Source organism: Rhea pennata, chromosome Z (assembly GCF_028389875.1).
Source record: "Rhea pennata isolate bPtePen1 chromosome Z, bPtePen1.pri, whole genome shotgun sequence".
Taxonomy (NCBI): domain Eukaryota; kingdom Metazoa; phylum Chordata; class Aves; order Rheiformes; family Rheidae; genus Rhea; species Rhea pennata.
Window position 1 is genome coordinate 39,324,284 of NC_084702.1, and position 12,903 is coordinate 39,337,186.

A 12,903-nucleotide genomic window follows, 5' to 3' on the forward strand; every position below is an offset into this window, starting at 1 on the left:
TGTCTGGCATCACTCTACATGCATGCTTCTAAGATGCCTCCTTATTTTCTGCCTGATACTCTGGCAGGGAGGAGGGGGATCTAACATTTTATATACCTTCGTATAGAGTCCTGACATTCTACTTGAGCTACTTAATGCCATTCACATGTTTCCTATGTGTCTGAAAATGGTCTTTTACAAAGTGTAAAGACATACCAAAATAATTGACAGCTATCTCACAGTATAGGATGGGGATTTTGTATGAGTTAGAAATAGTGCTCTAGACTTCTGGTTGCCTGAGTTAAATTGTTACTATGTCAGACTGCTTCAAGTTGCTTGGCCCTCTTTTTGTTAAAGAAAAGGCAGTAAGATCCTGTGTATGCATTAACTTCAAAATAGTTTTACCTCTTCACTCCTAGAGGTATTTTATTTGCAAAGTGGTTTATTGCTTGTAGGCTGAATAATGTATCTTTTTTTTCCTGTTGTGTGATCTTTTTCTGCTTAGATAGAATGCTTTTCTGTGTGTGTTTTTTATGGAGAAGGTGTTACCAAAACAACTTGTCTTATGCTCTTTAAATGCTCAGGTTGAAGGACTCAGGAAAGGGAATGAATATTTGTATGATTTTTTTTTTTTTTTTTTTTGATCCAGGAATTGCAGGTTGAGTAATCTGTAAGTATAATCATCAGTTTAGAAAACTGTGTTTTATAAATAAGATTATGAGTTAAGTTACATGTTTATGAAGTCTATAAAAACTAATTTTAAATTTATGTGCTTCTTGAGCCAGAGAGTATTGAGAGGTGTTTTGAAAGAGATTACAGGAAGGGTGGACACTGGAGCACAAGGGAGGCAGAAGATAATCTCGTAAGCCTGTTTGGTTTTTTTTGTTGTCACACCCCCCCGCCCCGGAAACAATGTTGGACAATTTTACTTGGGTAAAGACTGTTCAAAGAGAGGAGACCTAGAAAGTGCTGCTGAAATGCAAGGAATTTAATGTAGTTCTGAGAGCTGTAGTACTTCTCAAAGATGACTTTTTGAAAACTACTGTAAAGGGAAGTGTTGAGGTTGGTATACCAGGAAAATTGAGAATAAAAGAGCTTGAATTTGTATCATGTTTCCACTAACGGTTTTTTAACTCTTGATCTTGTCTGTGAGAATGAATCTTCTATAGGCTAATTGATTTGAAAAGTCACTAGGATAGTCATAGGCATCAAGCAGGGCAATTACAATAATTTTGCAATTAAATCTGAAATGTGGTGCAGGTGACGTTTTATTTTATGTGCCTCAGGGGAACTGAACATGAGACTGAGGGGCTTGGATTGCAGTCACTTGAGAAATATTTATCTGGTGATGTTGCGCAGGCATCTTGTGGTGCCTTAAAAATCACCCAATCGTTACCTACATACTATCTGGTACTGGGAAAATAAGGGCAGCTCATGATAATTGAAGCAATGGTTAACAGTTGAATCGGGTCATCCTGTTTTATTACAAAACAAAAGAGAACTCCAGATAACTCATTCATCTTTTCCAGTGTTACAGCCTGCAGCCTGCATCTTACACAGGAGATTTAAAGCATGGGTGAGTTTCAATTACCAGAGCATCGCAGCAGAGCCCACATATTTGGGCCATCAGCCGTGGAGTTTCTTGTTTAAATCTGACTCAAACCCTGTTAGGGTTAGAGGATGGACAAGTCTCCAGAAACCTTAGGTCTACTGTGCAGGCAGAGCTAGTGTGAACTTTAGGCCTGTCTTTAATTCAGTGCAGCTGGTGGCCGGGACATTTTGGCTAGAATTGCAGGATCCATGTTTATTGTCAGCAGAGCTCCAGGGAATACCAAATGTTCCTCCTGGCTGCACTTGCCCTGAGTTTGCCAGATGGGCCTCAGCCATGTAGAGGGAAAAATAGTCAAATTAATTATTTCCCCTCTGCTTAGGGAAAAAGAGAGAGGCTTTCATTTAATAGGATGGCTTCTTATCAGCCATAAAAGTTGCAACAATTGCATCAGGTCACATACTATAGCCCTATGAAGAGAGAAAGCAGAAATACGATGCACCTGGCAACATCTTTAAGATAGCAGTTAAGTCCTGTCCATTACAGAAGGCTGCCCTAAAGAACAGTAAGACTTTTGCTTAGAGAAATTCAGAAGTATTTAAAAATCAAATTTTACAGCTGCAATACAAGGAGTGAAAAATTGTAGGTAGATAGCCAATGCTATTGGCTAGAGATACTGTATATGTCCTTTTTAAATTGCACTGAAATGATTGAGAATGAAAGAGTGGCCATACTAGAGTGTATCAAAGGTCCATGTTCAGCATGCTGTGTCCAAGCATAAACAGATTTTAGTCATGAGTATGTGTCTGAGGAAGAATTAATAATGGGGCAAGCGTATGCTGCTGCTACTTTCCTTCCTGCAACTGCTTGTAGCTCGGAGGACTTTCTGAGCCAGATGTGGCTTTGTTTATTTAGTGGTGGTGTCTGTATATTCAATGGATTTTTATTCCGTGTTGTGATTTTTTTGTTTGTTTTTTTTTGTTTCCCTTGAACCCATGTAAAGTTCTTGCATCCGCAGCATCAGCTGGCGAGAAGGCCTGTGCCCCCTGGCCTGAGCAGTTCCCTTCTTCTCTTTGTTTTGGACTGGCTTGCAGCTGTCCTTTGCACTTGGTACAAGGTGTGGATACACCAGAGATTTATGCTGCGATGTAAACATCTTCTCTGTTTAGTTCTTTCTTCCTTTCCTAATAACACTTAACATCTGATCTGCCTTTTTGAGCACTATCAAGCGTTCAACTGTTGTTCTCCCCAGAACTGCTGATCATAAGTGCTCACTCCCAAGTGGTAACATTCACCTCAGAGCCTGTGTGTTTTGTATGTTGGATTAGGATTGTTTTTTTCCACCCCCGTGTGCATTGCTTTATCTGTGTTAAATCAGGTGTTTTATTGCTTTACAACTCATAATATTAAGGCTCTTCTATAATTGTAACAGTTGTTATTGGAGGCTGCAAAATACAGTTTCAAAATCATTTTTAATGTTTGTTCTCAGACCTTATAAAATGTATGATCTTACATCTTTAAACCCTTTGCGCAGAGTTCCAATAACTCTGAACTTTGCTTTCATGGATATATATATAATGAACTATGGAGATGTATATACATATATATACACTTATACATATATATATATATATATATACACATATATATATATATATATAAAATGAACTTGTGTGAATATAAAGCATGTATTAAAACAGTAGTATAAAACAATGTGATAACTTTGTTTCTGTCCAGGCTTCTCGGGTGGGTTTTGACCTTGAAACCCTTGGTGCTTTGCCCTAAATACCAGAGAAATCTGATTAACTTGAAGCAGCCATTTCTGTTTGGTCAGGCATGTTTCTTCAAAAAATACCAAGTCTGACCTTGACAATGTGTTGGAACACGAAAATGTTGTCACAATTTATAGTAGTTCAAAAGCATCAGCTTCTTTTTCATTTTAATATGCAAGCATTGTTTCTAGAACATATGCTGCGGCACATTTAACCTCTTGGTTTCTTTCTGTAGAAAAACTTACAGATGCGGAACATGAAAAATGTAACTTTCTTCTTCACTTACTCTGGGATAAAATGCTCAAATTCCCTTGAGCTTTCTGAATACAGACATAAGAATACACTTACTTGCATTCCCAGGATGGTGCACATTTTCAGAAGCCCTTGAGGCATGTTGCTTCAGGTTTAACTTTTACCTTGTAGCAAGTGAGGATGTCTGTCTTTGAGGAAATTTGTACAAAGACTCTTGGAAAGAATTTCATAATTAGACAGCTGTTTTCCAAGCTGCTGCATCTTCACTTTTAGAGAATGTCTACCCCCAAAACTACTAGTCACATTAAACCTGACACCACAGTATGGCACAATCCATTGTCTGGATTCAGTTCTTCTGGGAAAATATACTAAGTGTTATTCTGAACATCATAATTTAAATGTGAAAAAATGAAAGGAAAGCTGTAACATAACTGTATGTGGCTGTCTTCTCCTGCATGTGAAGCATTTTTTCTAGACTTGGAATGATTTTTACTCCAACTAGTGTGACAGGTTGCTTTGTAATAAGCTTTAACTAGAAATGCTGCGCTGAAAAATAGGTAAGAACCTGTTGGATAGCTTTGAGCTATAGTGAAATTGCATATTAGTGGATAATAATGCAGAAATCATCCCCCTCAAATCCTTCCCTTCCACCTTCAAGTTCTCCATTCATATTCCAAATACTACAGTTTCTATCTTTTACTATATCCTTACCTTGGAAAAGGTTTGACTAGTGAAAGCTTCATCCCTTCTGGAGTCTGCACATCTCTACCGCTTCCAGAAATGGAAGACGACTTACGTTTATCGTTAAGTTCTCTGTTGCTGCCCCTGTTCCTCTGCACCATCAGCTGCATGTGGAGGGCAAGAGTGCACCAGAAACTTTAAACAAAAGAAAAATACAAAAGGCCTTTTCTGCCTAGGTGGCCTTTCTCAGAGTATAAGCAGCTTTTTGTGGTGGTGGAACAAAACTTTCTTGTTCTGAAGTGTTTTCTACTCAGCTCTTGCAGGCTGATAATGTAGGTTTAATGTAGAAGTAACGTTTTAAGCATGTGGTTGTGTTTTTCTTTTCTCTTTTTTTGCTTTCTCTCTGCAAGGGTGCAATAACCATTAAGTACCAAATGAAAGTAGAGAAGTAAGTCCTTGTGCCCCCAGGATGGGGTTGTAAAAATACATATTCAGCGTAATTAGGTACCTAATTGGGTGCTTAAAGTTAAGTGATGTATATACATATGTAAGTAATTAAATTATATTGAAAAGTACTCTATTTGTAATGGGTTGTGCTCTGTTCTCTTCAAATCAAATTATAGGTAAGGTTGATTCTGTAACTACTTAAAAATGCATGCTTTCTGGGTAATTTCCTTTATTTTTATAAGGTTAACAAAGCTTAGAAAAACTACCTGTGAAAAATATAAACCAGTGTGGAAGATGCAAAAAGCATATACAAAAGGGAGATTGAAAATAAGTAAATTATATCTAGCCAACTTTGTTATAGTAAACACCCTGAGGTCAGAAATCGTTGGAAACTGTTTCTGTCTGGTTATAAAAGCCAGTGAACAATGCGGCTCTTTGGATTGAAGGTACCAGCTAACTGTTCTGAAATAGTTTTATGTAGTAGATTTTGATGCCTTAATCTCTCCACAGGAGAAAATGCCATCATGGCAAGAATGTCAACAGCTTCTCGTATTAATGAGCGTAAGTATGTAATAATGAGGAGGAATCAAGGAATCACACTTAATATAAAACTGAGTTGTTGGTAGATGTGTTGATCAGAAAGGTGAGCTTTTATTTAACTCTGAAGGCAGAGGTAACAGCCCCTGGAAGTGTTTGCTTCTTCCAGGTTGTTAACAAACTGATTTCAGAAACTTGTGTTGAAGTCAGTTACATGTGAAGAGTTGCTTTTGGAAGAAAGACGGTGGTACAGTGCTGGAAAACTTCAGAAATATGGGCTAATCAGATCGAGAAATGAGGCTGGTGTCAGTGAGCTCACAGTAAAGGTCCCCAGAACACCCGGCAAGTTTCTGAAACGGAGTGCTTAAATTTAGGCTCAAAGCCTGTGCGTTAATACAACAGGATAATCCAGAGGTATGCAGAAGGCCAGCGAGTTTCCATTTTAAATTAGTTCGGTTACTTGGCCTTGAACGTTTTAGTCTAAATCTTTGAATTTTTGTGTTTTTCTTCTAGGGGTTATTTTGACCGGTTCCAATTCCTTCCCCTGCTCCCTGGCCTCTCCAATTTGGAGTTAGGCTGTTAGACAACTTTATTTCACTTCTCTGTAAAGTCCAGTTAATCTCAAAACAAACTTCTGTCTCAGTAGATAGGGCTAGAAGGAGTGGACTTAAGTTAACACAACCTGTCAGCTGTTAGAGTTCTTATCTACTGTCTTTCTGCAGTGCTGCCATTTGCTTGTAAGAAGCACTGCTTTTTTCAGGCTACTCGAGGGAGCAGTCATCCTGGTGCGGGTTTCCGTAACATCACGGGGTGCTGCTGACGGGGTGTGTGCTCTGGTGGACCAGCAACTGCAGGGCCGCACGGCCTGGCCACGGGCTTCACCGGGGCCTGCCTTGCAAGCTAGTCTCAGTGAATTGTGTTTACTGCAGCGATTGTCTCGCCTGTGGTCAGTCTGTACAGACTGGTGTTAGTAAAGATTACAAGAAGGCTATTGGTAAAGTTGTACTCGGATATCCTAGGATTCTCCTGAAAATAAAACTTTTCTTCAAGCTTGGGGAACTTTGCAGACAGGGTGTTACTTTACATGGTGGACATTGGTGATAGCATCAGTGTTAAGGAAATGCATCTTTTTTTGTAGCTACTGAGTAAAATATGCTAGTAATTATAGTGATTTCTCTGTGTGTGTGTGTATAATGTGTGTGACAGCTTCAATTTCTCTTTGTGTGACTTTGAACTTAATTCTTTGCTTCCCCTTATTCTTGATCTTCTAGCTTATTTGTCATTTTCAAACTATTTTTTAAATGTCCTTCTTTTGGTGCACCAAAGACTTAAATAGCTGGATCTATTTTGTATTCTTTTTTGTTAGATTTAAAATAGAAGTTCCTGAAATTGCTTTTTTGTTTTAATGCTTTTTGTTTACAGTCCCACATTATGTATCAGTATTGTTGGAGTTATTAATAAAAACAAAAAACAAAAAGAACCCCAAACCCTTACTCATAAATAAAGCATGTCTGGGACTTCCTGTGTGTATATTTCTTTAAATTATTGTTTCTATTGTTTTACAATGTTGAAACACTAATTTGGTGTGAAATGCAGTAACAGATTTTTCTGGTTATGGCTACTAATAGGTTGTTTCTCTTGAAGAAAGTGAAAGGGTTTTAAGAGTGCTTTAATGCTAACCACACTGCAGAAGGTGTTTGAATGTTGTTCGACTGTTATTTGAATAAAGGGAAGGCTTTTAAATTTTTAAGACTTTGAACATAGTTTTGTGGGTTTTTTTGTTTTTAAAATTAAAAATGTTTCTGTCATTTCCATTCATAGAAATGAGAGCGATCTTGTGAACAGAAAACTACATCAGCTAGTTTAGTATGCTGTGTTGTAAGGGCAAAGTTGTTATATCCTGTGAAGGGCTCTTGGGACGGGCTCTGTATTTGTAGTATATTTATTCTATCTGTCATTACTTTTATTTTTCTTCCCTTTCTATATGCTGTGTAGTCGTCCTCAGAAGGTGTGCTTGTGTCCATTCCTGCCAGTACATCCACTAAAAGTCTCCACCTGCTTATATATAATTCAGCATCCAGCAGAGGTGAGTAAGCCTATGACAGTTGTGAGAGTTCACCTAGAACCTTTGTCAGTTCATTTGAATTACTGAATTTATTTTTTTAATTTAGCCACTTATTTTTCTTCACTTTTTATCTTCTGGAATCAAGCCTCAATTCTGCAGCTCACACACACAGAAAACATCTTATCTGCATAGACGTATTTAAATCTTGAGTCTTGGTATGTGAGACATGGAGCCTTCAAGCTGGTCCGGAGAGGACTATTTTAATTATAGCAGTCCTCTTTGCTAGTGTTGTATTAAATATTTGAATTAAGGAATTCTTCTTAGCAGTGACCCTATATATTTAGAGAACAAAGACTATAGTTGCAGTTCAGAATGGTGTGTTCTGTGAGTATTCTATTAGAGGAGCACTTCTGCGAGCCACAAAAGCAGCAGCTTTCTTTGCGTCGTCTCCTGCTAAGTGTACTTCTGCTTTGCAGAGATTCTAGGTGAAGTGTGTCCTGTATTGGACTTAATATACCTACTGTATCTTTCTATAATCTTTCCTGTTTCATTCTTTCAAAGATTTCATGGACTTTCATTTTTAATTTAACTAATAGCAGAGCGTATATTAATGCTTTTCTTGCTTTCTAACAATCAAGTGTGATGGTGGGTTATAAGGATTTTAGGAGCTGGACTGAAGTTGCACAAAATTGGAAGAGCTGCTGGACCCACAAGTAAGGATTTGGAGTTTGGAAACCTGTGTTATCCTAGTTCAACTGTTTGTTTATCCAGCATTATGTAATTGGCTTTACTAGGTGCTACTATAATAAATGTTATATTTTATATTTCTGATTTCGAAAGTACTTAAGTACATGCTTAAGTTATTTGCTGAAAAAAGAGGCTTAAAAATGTGCAAAAGAACTTAGAGCTGGAAATAGAATTGGCTTGCATTTCCTATTCATGATGGAAGGTATTAGAAAAAGTATGCAAATTCTCCTTGAAATTTATTCTCCTTTTCTGTATCCTTCTGAAAGCCTATCTACACTTTTTATCTCTAGTACTCTGTCTAGTACTTGGAATCTGGGAGGAGTGTTTCCTGTGCTCTTCAATTAATGTGACTAAAGGGCATGCTTCCAACTAGATGTGTGCAGGTGTTAGGTTTTGTGAAAGAGAGGAATCTCTTATTGTACAGCAGCAGGAATCCTGCTGTTTGCCTTAGATTGATTTTAGTTTTTTTTTAACTTGTGAAGCAATTTGAAGAGAATTCAGCATTGAACGTCAAAGAGTAAATATTTATTTTCCAGATAGTGTTGGTGTACTGTTGTTCATAGTGAGAGCAGTTTAAAACCTAAGTAGGTACAAATGAAGTAGATGATACAGGAGGAATAGTGGGAAGCTGGAGTTACCTGCTATTGCTTGGCATAACTTCTCCTTTTTCCTCTCTGTATGTGTATATGCTGCACGTTTCCTCTTTTTTTCTTCTCTTATGCTCACTGTCACAATCTTCTGCCAGGACTGCGGCATAGCTAGGTGCACTAGCCTCTATACACATTTGTTTTACCTTCTGGCTTTTGTCATCCTGGAGGGATCTTTAGCAAAATGTAAGCCATTCTCTCCTTTTCAAAACCTGATTGATATAATTCTGGCTCAAGACAGAACCCTTAAAGTGTAGTGGACAGTATCTGTTTAGGTTTATTTGGTTTCCTTGCCTTCTCTTTCCAGAACTGAAAGAATTGAGTTTTAGACATCTGAAGAAAACTTAGTTAAATGTATTCAATGAAATTATATATTGATCGGATGCTAGCTGTTAATTTTGAACTGCTCATGTATAATACTCTCTATAATTTTTTATTGAACAGTAAGGATCAAATATAAGGCAAATATTTTTGCCAATTGTCTTTACAAATTTATGGAAAAAATCCTTTCAGCATAGAAAGGATGGGAAAAATATGTCTACTGATTTTAATAAATATTTTTAATAATTGAAGTTGTCCTGGTCATTGTAGATGGATAATGCTGTGCTAGCCAAAAGTACTGTCCTTTTCCAGGAAAGGGAAACAAAACAAAACAAAAAAGTCTCCAAACCTCAAAGTCAGTCTTCTAACCTAATTCTGTGTGTAGGACTTCAAACAGTGAATAAAAAAGCACTGCAGATCACTATTACAACACTGAGAAAACCGAGAGAGCAACTATCCAATTTCATACCAATAAATGCAGAATAGCTGTTATAATAAATAAGTTAATTAACTAATTAAATAAAAACTAATAAACTAAAATTTTTAATTAAGAAAAGTCTAAACATGAAACATTTGAACATGTAGTTTGTCTTAGTTGTATTTCAGCTTTTGTTCTTAGTTCCTTCAGCTTTGGGATCTGTTTTTATCTTCTCATGAACATGTTTGTTAGATTGATTTGGAAAAATCCAACTTTTTTCCCATTGATAGGAAAATTATTTATTTGGTAGAACTGTAATTCTGAAGTAGTGATATGACATTGAAAGGAACAGTTGAATGACTTTCACTTGATTGGTGATAATTCTGTTGTTTTTCGATCATCAGACAAATAATTAATTTTCTTCCAGCTCATTTATTGCCACTCTTGACCTTCCTATGAAGGAAATCTTCTGACTGTTGAATTGCTATTACTTGATCATGATGAAATAAAGACAAATAATCCCATACCAGCAATACTAGGGTTTTCATTTTTAGCACCCTTTTGTGAAAGTCAAGCTCTCATCTATATTGGCAGGGGTGTTGCTTTGTATTGGAAAATGAGTGAAGCTAGCTCCTCAACCTATTATGTAAATATGAATGCTATTTTCTTGCTTAATTTTAATCTATTAAATTTGTTGTTTTTCTGATATGGGGTAGCCTAGCTGAATTAAATTACGCTTATGGTTGTAGGTTAGGACAAGACTAAGGTTAATGCTGTTGGTCACAACAGTATGATTTGACTGTATCAGTTGGATGTTTGTTCCTGCCTTTTTTTTTCCTGGTAGCTGATACACCTCTTTTGTGGGTGTAGTCAAAAAAAAAAAAGTAAATGGAAACTAAGAATTCATAGAAGCCTCCTTGATTTTTGTTCAGAAGCAACTTTTTTTTTTTTTTTCCCTTGAAGGAAAGTCGAGTGTTAAGGACGGTACCTCTACTAGTGGCTTGTCTCCCTCCAGACAAATGTAAAGTTTTGATTGGTCGACGTTTCAGTGAAGACAGGTAAGCATGACTGATATTTTTTTTTCTGCTTCTCTCTATAATTACTGAGGTGTTTCTTCCTGTTTCTTTATTAACAGCAGTCAATGTTTTCAGATTTTTTTGATGGTGTATGTTCACTTTTAATGTAAGCTTTTGATTTCCTGTATATATAAAATTAGTGTAATAGTCTGAAACACTTGATAGGTTTTTCTGATCTGCAGCTTTTACTTTCTTGATTTTTAGCAAGATGCTGTTATAAATCATCTCCTACAATGGACTGACTTCCTCCCTTATTTTTACTCTTCTGCAGTATGCTACAGTGCCATCTGTATTTTTCAGGTGGGAAGAATGGCCGGTTTCTTCTTTGCTGTATCATTTAATGACAGGGCAACCGGTTTGCTGGGTCACTCTCTTCATAAAGCTTTTCTGTAATTGTGTTCTTACCTGGTACTAGGCTCATCTTGCTGGTTTGCGTGGTTCTTGCTGTATTTACTTTGTTTGGCAAACCACAAGGTGCTACAGAAATACGAGTAGTAGTTTGTACATGAGTGTTGAAGATGAAAAGTTCTTCAAAAACGTATTTTTCTGTCCAATCCTTTCTTCTTTCTGGAAAACTATAAGAGATCATGATGTTTTCAAATTTGTTTTTTTATTTCTTTGAGACTTAGAACAATATTGATCTCAGAAATAATGTCTTTTGTCTTCATTTGAAGTGAATCTTAGGAATCAGTTTCTGGTGCAAAAGCTAATTAAAATTTATTACATTACGTTCTCAGTGAAAGCAAACAAATTATGACTATTAATGAAGCAAATTTTAAAATTGAGCTTAATCTTTGGAGAAAACTTTTTACAGAGTTCGCTGAACAGAAATGTTGAAAGGTGATTCAGATTGCTGCTCCCACTCCACTGTATATAGCAACTAGAGCATATTAGAAATACAATGCTTTTCTATTAGTCTTGTGTGGTAATAACTGTAGATAATTATCTAAAGTTCCAGGCTACAGGGAAACTGTACTCTCTTCCTGTTAAAGCTGAAAATGAAATAACTTTTCGTACTGACATGCACTGAATGGAATTTATTTTCATTCTTAGACTACTAATAAATTTTTGCAAGGTAGTTCTTTAATAATAACACTGTTCAGTTCAACAAGAGTTTCTGGCATATGCTGAACAGAGAATACCAACTGTATCTAGAGTAGAGGGACGTCATTTATCAGGAAAAAAAGTCTTGAACTATGTGGTCAGGTGGATAAAAACTGGTGTTCATCGCTGAAAGCAAATTCACTTCATTGTGAATACTCCATCTTAATGATGAAACAAATTGTTTTAGTCCAGGCCCCAGAGGAGAAATACACATTACTTGAAGCAAAACTTACAGCTTTTTTTGAGAAATAATTGTGGATATACTTTAATTAAAGGGATTTGACATTTCTGGATATATTAATTACCACTACTGTTGAAATATGTGCTTTACTTCTAACATTAATTTCTTGGGCTAATTTTTAATTTTCTTGGATATTTTTGTTTTGGTTTGAAATTTTCTAAATTCTGTTCTCTGGACAGTTCTGTAATTATTCTTGGTGCTAGAGTTGCCTTGACTTTCTCCTGGGCTTAGGGCATGTTTGGAGAATTCTTTCTGCTGGAAAGAGGAATGTTCTGCCCATGTAGTTTAATCTATAGATGCTGATTGGATTGTGGGATACAATGTTCAGCTCTTGGATGATAATATATAGTGACCTATATTAATAATAATCTTCATACAAAGCTTCAGCCATGGTTTTAGTCCAGTGTGTTGAGAATTTAGAGGAATAATGTATATTCCTTTGACTACATTCCTGTTTTGTATGTTTTATCTTCTTTCTGTTATTTTTGTGCACACCTTAGAAACATTTATTCAGTTACTTGGCATGTAGCTTATTTATTAAAATGCTGTATCAAAGTTTTCTATTGTAATGTCTGTGTTCTTCAAGAATTACCACTAAGTACTGTGATGCTACAGATGATGGTACGTATACAGAGATCAGCTTATCTTCATTAAAAATGAAAACCGGTTCCTAATCCTGTAATTTCAAATTGTATAAGTACACTGCTACCTCTAGATATTCTCAGTAGCCCTTAGTTTACATTGTGATAGGTTAGGTGATAGGTTAGGACCTATTTTGATCATTAAAAACAAAAACAAAACACACCTCTAAACTGGTCTTTAAGAAAAAATATCCTTCTGTTTTGATCCTGCAGTAATGACAAACTGAAAAGATCGGTATTTTTCTAAAACAGTTGCTTACAAACTGCCATACTACGGGTGGTTTTTCTTGTCCGTTCTACTGCAGTCTTTTGGATTAATGTCAGCTTTCAGACTTTCGTTTAGCCTAAGAACAATTCATATCCCTTATAAACAGCAACTTTGATTTTCTTTTTCATAGTTATACTTTGAAATTCACAGCAGCACTT

The 12,903-nt window shown here is 36.3% G+C and overlaps 1 protein-coding gene across 2 annotated transcripts in view; it reads left to right on the plus strand.

Moving 5' to 3' along the window:
* Positions 1-12,903, plus strand: part of DTWD2 (DTW domain containing 2) — a 75,629-nt gene that overhangs the window by 17,009 nt on the left and 45,717 nt on the right. For both annotated transcript variants that reach the window (XM_062599622.1, XM_062599623.1), the window contains exons 2-3: positions 7,213-7,303; positions 10,379-10,473. In XM_062599622.1, coding sequence (XP_062455606.1) covers positions 7,213-7,303; positions 10,379-10,473 — 186 coding nt within the window. The remainder of the gene's footprint in view (positions 1-7,212; positions 7,304-10,378; positions 10,474-12,903) is intronic.